The 5,846-nt window shown below is 48.7% G+C and overlaps 1 protein-coding gene across 1 annotated transcript in view; it reads right to left on the reverse strand.

Moving 5' to 3' along the window:
- Positions 1-2,284: 2,284 nt before the first annotated feature.
- LOC138632022 (uncharacterized) overlaps positions 2,285-5,846 on the reverse strand; it is a 4,952-nt gene continuing 1,390 nt past the window's right edge. Inside the window, exon 2 of the mRNA XM_069717275.1 lies at positions 2,285-5,766. Coding sequence (XP_069573376.1) covers positions 4,271-5,766 — 1,496 coding nt within the window. The 3' untranslated portion in view covers positions 2,285-4,270. The remainder of the gene's footprint in view (positions 5,767-5,846) is intronic.

Raw genomic sequence — 5,846 nt, forward strand, 5'->3', positions numbered from 1 at the left:
TTTATATGTGTAGAGATATGTACATGTCGGAATGAATATTAAATTAATCTGGAATCTTGAGCCTTAAATTTTAAAGCTGCAGTAGTAGCCATCTTTGGTTTTGGTTACCATGGTTACAGGTGTTATTAACATCCATCACCAGGTCAATCTCTGTTTACTTTTTTTACACACTTGTCAATTTGCTCATCAGCAGCTGATTAATTGATCACACACATGTTGTTGTTGATTCATCTTTACATGTGGAGCTGAACTTAAGGTTCATTATCTTCGATCTGGATCAATATAGTAAACAGACTCAGTTTCACACATTATCTCTCAGTCTGTTCCGACCAACCAGCAACCAGCAGTGACATCGCCCGTTGTTTTGTGAACGTTTATGAAGCCTCCAGTTCAGATTCTGTCTGTCACCATCTTGCTAGTTCGGAGCAGTTTGGAGCAGGAAGTGACCATATTTGGACGAGCTGGGGGAGGAGCCAGCGGTGGATCTGACTGATCTGATTGGAAACCTGACGATACTACGTCCCGCCCACCGATAGCTGTAACCTGACTGCACCACAGGCCTGTCAATCAAACAGACATGCCCCCAAAAACATTATTGAGGGATTATTTTCAGATGGACCTCCAGAAAACTAATAAGAAGGAGTGACTTTAGCTAACAACACCGAGGTAACTGATGGACACATTTTATTGATTTTGTATTTCATGAGAAAAGTTGTTTGGGAGTCTATGGAGCCGGAGGCTTTTGGGAGCCGACCTCTAGTGGCACTCGCTGGTATTGCAACATGTTACAGACCTGAAGCTGCGTCCTCTTTTCTAGACAGTGATTGGTCCTCATTCTCAGTGTGCTGTGTCTGTCCTCGCTGTCAGTCACTCCTCTGTGAGTTCCTCTGTGTAATGTGAGAGCAGCGAACAGCACGGCTCCTGTTTTACTGCACAGTTCAGAGCTGTCTGAGCTGCATTTCATGTTGCAGAGTGTCCCTTCAGGACGGTGAGGCCCCGACCTGGTGGGACACATCTGCTGCCTGACCTGCATGTTCAGAGATCTGTGGCAATGGATGGAGGAGTGTCTGGGGCTCCTCTCCATGCTCGTAAACCTTCACATCTCTGAAAATGGAATCACTGAGGGAGAAGGGAAAATATTATGCAACAGTTGTCCAACAGAATTAGAGACACCCTCACATACATGGAGCTTTTTCCCCCTTTGTCTCCACAGCACAGAGCTGCAACAGTTAGACAGGCACTCTGGATCTGCCTGTGTATCTGTGAGAACAGTATTGAGTTTTGTTTAGTCATCCAGTGATAGTCGGTCTGAATACCGTCACAAAAAGGAGCCGCTGTTAGCTTCTTTACTTTAAAAATGTAAATCTGACTTCAGTGAGTTTCAAAGTGCAGCAGGAAGACAGAAAATAATCTTCTTCTACATGTGACACTTCTACATGAGACACTTCTACGAGACACTTCTACATGAGACACTTCTACATATGACACTTCTGCATGTGACACTTCTATGAGACACCTCTACATGATACACTTCTATATGAGAACACTTCTATGAGACAGACAGCAGGACGCTTCAGTCATCTTCAATAATGGCTCCTGTACACTTTAATGACAGAGTGTCTCTCCGTCCTGCTGTAATTGTAGCCTGTGTGAGGACAGTCATGAGGACAGACGTCTGAAGGACGCGAGGACGACTCTCAGCATGTTTGATGTCTTCCTCTGTGAACTCGTCCGTGACTCTGGCAGCAAGCAGAAGGCCGCTGACCCACACTGACCCCGGCGTCACCGAGAGGAGCTGCGTGGGAAAGACGTGGGCGGACATGGACCACTTGTCCAGGCTCAGCAGATCTGAGGGGCCTCAGAGCAGCAGAGGGAGGACATGATGGAAAACTACCAGCAGAGGGACGTGACGTCTCACCATCAGTGCTGTAAAGAGGACTACTGCTGAATGAAGACCGCTGCTCTCATTTAAAGGAACATATTAACACAAGTTGGTCATTATTCGGAGTCCACTTGTCTCCATGACAATGGTCGTAACTCTGCGTTCATCGGCTTCTGTCCACAAGGGGGCAGCAGACCTGCAGAACATGATGGCAGACCCCGACAGTACATATGTTTTCTCTCTGGAAATAATACCAGCATTCACTACAAATTAGGACTCAGATATGTTTGGAGGTGAGGCTGTTTGATTGACAAGTGTGTGGCTTCTTATTTTTAATGATGAGTGACGTCACTGTTGAAAATGTTCATCATAAAACGACAAATTCAAGTTGTTCAATTCATGTTTGAAGATTCTTTTAAAAACATTTTATTTTATTAAGATAGTTGTGTGAATGTTTAGTATAGATGATACATTCACAACCCTCAGTACACACAGTACACATAGTACACTCAGTACAACTCTGGATACACACAGTACACTCAGTACACATCTGGACACACTCAGTACACAGCTGGATACACTCAGTACACATAGTACACTTAGTACACACAGTACACATCTGGATACACAGTACACTCAGTACAAATCTGGATACACACAGTACACACACTACAGAGCTGGATACACTCAGTACACAGAAGTACACATCTGTATACACAGTACACTCAATATAAAAAGTACATATCTGGAAACACACAGTACACACAGTACACTCAGTACACATCTGGACACACTCAGTACACACAGTACACAGCTGGATACACTCAGTACACAAAGTACACATCTGGATGCACACAGTACACTCAGTACACATCTGAACATACACAGTACACAGAAGTACACATCTGTTTACACACAGTACACTCAATACACACTACACATCTGGACACACACAGTACACTCAGTACACATCTGGACACACACAGTACACACGGTACACATCTGGATACACACAGTACACATAATACACATCTGGACACACACAGTACACTCAGTACACATCTGGATACACACAGTATACACAGTACACATATGTATACACACAGTATACACAGCACACATCTGGACACACAATACACACAGTACACTCAGTACACACAGTACACATCTGGACACACAGTACCAACAGTACACTCAGTACAAATCTGGATACACACAGTACACACACTACATATCTGGATACACACAGTACACATCTGGACACACACACACACAGTACACAGCTGGATACACTGAGTACACACAGTACACATCTGGATACACTCAGTACACACAGTACACTCAGTACACATATGGATACACATAGTACACTCAGTACACATCTGGACACACAGTACACTCAGTACAAATCTGGATACACACAGTACACATCTGGACACACACAGTACACATGGTACACATCTGGATACACTCAGTACACATGGTACACTCAGTACACATCTGGAAACACACAGTACACACGGTACACATCTGGATACACACAGTACACATAATACACATCTGGACACACACAGTACACTCAGTACACATCTAGATACACACAGTATACACAGTACATACCTGGATGCACACAGTATATGTCTGGACACACAATACACAAAGTACTCTCAGTACACATCTGGACACACAGTAGTACACAGACACACATACAGACTGTCTCATGAAGACGTTTCCTTCCTTCTTCAGTGTTGACTATGTTTGACAGCTTCTTTCCTCATTTAAATGGAGGTTGTCTGTCACCTGTTGGTATTAAATTATTGTCTGAATATCTAGACAGATTAAACATGAGATCATCACTGACATCCTGCTGACTGAAGTCACCTCCAACTGTTGGAGTCTCTGTTTTGGTGTCACCTCCACTGTTGGCTCTCTGGATGTGTGCCGGTTCTTTAAAAATGTTCTCATATTTTACAAATACAATGTCAATTTTGATCCTATTGTCCCTGCTGAAGTCATTAACACAGTTTTAGTTGTTGCTGAGGAGCAGGGGGACTAGTTTCTGCTACAGATGTGGTGTCTGATGTGTGTGTGTGTGTGATAAGGACCTCACTAAACGACAGTGTGTGTGTGTGTGTGTGTGTGTGTGTGTGTGTGTGTGTGTGTGTGTGTGTGTGTGTGTGTGTGTGTGTGTGTGTGTGTGTGTGTGTGTGTGTGTGTGTGTGTGTGTGTGTGTGTGTGTGTGTCATTACAATAAATGATGGTGTCAGAGTGATGCTCATCAAAGTGATTTTATTAATAATTATAATTATTAACGGTGTGTATGTCACAGATGAATGAGACATGAATCAGTCACGTGATCACAGTCCAATACAGTGCTGGTTGCCGTGATTACAGAGGATTGGTCATTGCGAAGACGAAGGCTACAGGTAGCTGCAGCCCGATGTTGACGAAGTGCCACCTCCCAAACACTAACGCTCCCATCACCAGCCCTCCCAGTGTTCCCAGAGCTCCCAACCGCGAGGAGCTCCGCCAAGCTGCAGCAGCTGCTCCACCCACAGACGCTCCCGCTACCCCGACCACGCCCAGCAGAGCGCCGGCCCCGCCCCCTCCCCCCAGAACTGGGGCTAACAGCTGGACCCCACCCAGTAACCCTGCTGCAATTAGCGCCGTCCCCACGGTGACCTTCACCTCTCCGGCCGCCCGCCGCACTAGCCCCCCCCCCACCGTGGCCCCCAGGCCCAGCTGACACAGTTTGGCCCCAAAGAAAGCTGCACTCAGAGCCTCCAGAGACGCCTGCTGATCCATCCGGGACGTGATGTTCTCCCTGGACAGATTCTGTCCCGCCGCTCTCATCCTGGCGGCCGCCGTCACCGCCTCCTGCCCGGCGTGGAGGGTGAGCATGGCAACGACGAACGACGCGAACATCCCCAAACATCCCGCCAACATCCAGAACTTAAAGTCTGAGTACTTCAGGAGAAAGAGAGCCATGATTCCAACTAGAGCCAGGAGCACCAGGAACACGGACTGGTGGCCGCCGTAACCGGACAGCCCGAACACAGATGTAACTATGGCAATCACGGTCATGGGGATGCCCGAGAATGCCAGGAAGTCCACATATTTAAGCAGCGCCATGTTGATCCAGTCCTGGAGGCTCCGGTGCTCCATCTCTGCCTCCTCACTCTGCATCCTCCTCCTCTCTAGCTCCTCTCTCTCCTGGCGCTCCGTCGCCCATGCAGTCCGTTGCTCCTCCCTGCAGATGCCGCCCCCCCCCTCCAGGGCGAGGATCCTCTGCTCTATCTGTACCGTCACTCTTTGTCTCTGCTGCAGCTCTGAGGTCTGCAGCGTCTCCTTCTGTCTGGTCCAGACTTCAGATCCCAGCGTGCAGCAGCCCTCCGTCTGCTTCCACAGCAGCATGAACAGGGAGCGCAGCAGCGGTTTGAGGGCGGTGAACACGCTCAGAGCCCACAGCATGCCCACCATGCCATAGCTCTGTACGATCCACTCGATCTGGGCCCCTAGCGTGGCGCCGCTCAGCGTGGTCCCGAAGGCCCCGGCAAGTCCCGCTGAAGCCCACAGGCCAACAGAGTGAGGGTGGGCGGCCCAGCAGCTGCGGGTGGCCACGCCCACTGAAGCTACGACAGCTGCCAGGATGACACCGGCTACCACCGACGTCATGGAGGCAGTCAGCGCCGTGGCCGCCATCAGGGCCCCCAGACCCAGGGGGCCCACCGTCCGGGCCTCCTCCATCACTGGCTTCAGGGGTCCAGCTGCAGTCATCAGGGACAGAGTCCGGTACACTGGGTCCTCTGTGGCTCCCAGTATACAACCTCCCACTGCTCCCAGTGCGAAGCCTACAGCTGACTCCATGACGCTGCTCCGAACGCCTGAAACATGACACGACACATGACACATGAAACATGGCAGATGAAACATGACACATGACACATGGCACATGACACATGAC

Source organism: Brachyistius frenatus, unplaced genomic scaffold (assembly GCF_029030835.1).
Source record: "Brachyistius frenatus isolate BFR_SWC_R1_liver_20210118 unplaced genomic scaffold, ASM2903083v1 Contig_171, whole genome shotgun sequence".
Lineage (NCBI taxonomy): Eukaryota > Metazoa > Chordata > Actinopteri > Embiotocidae > Brachyistius > Brachyistius frenatus.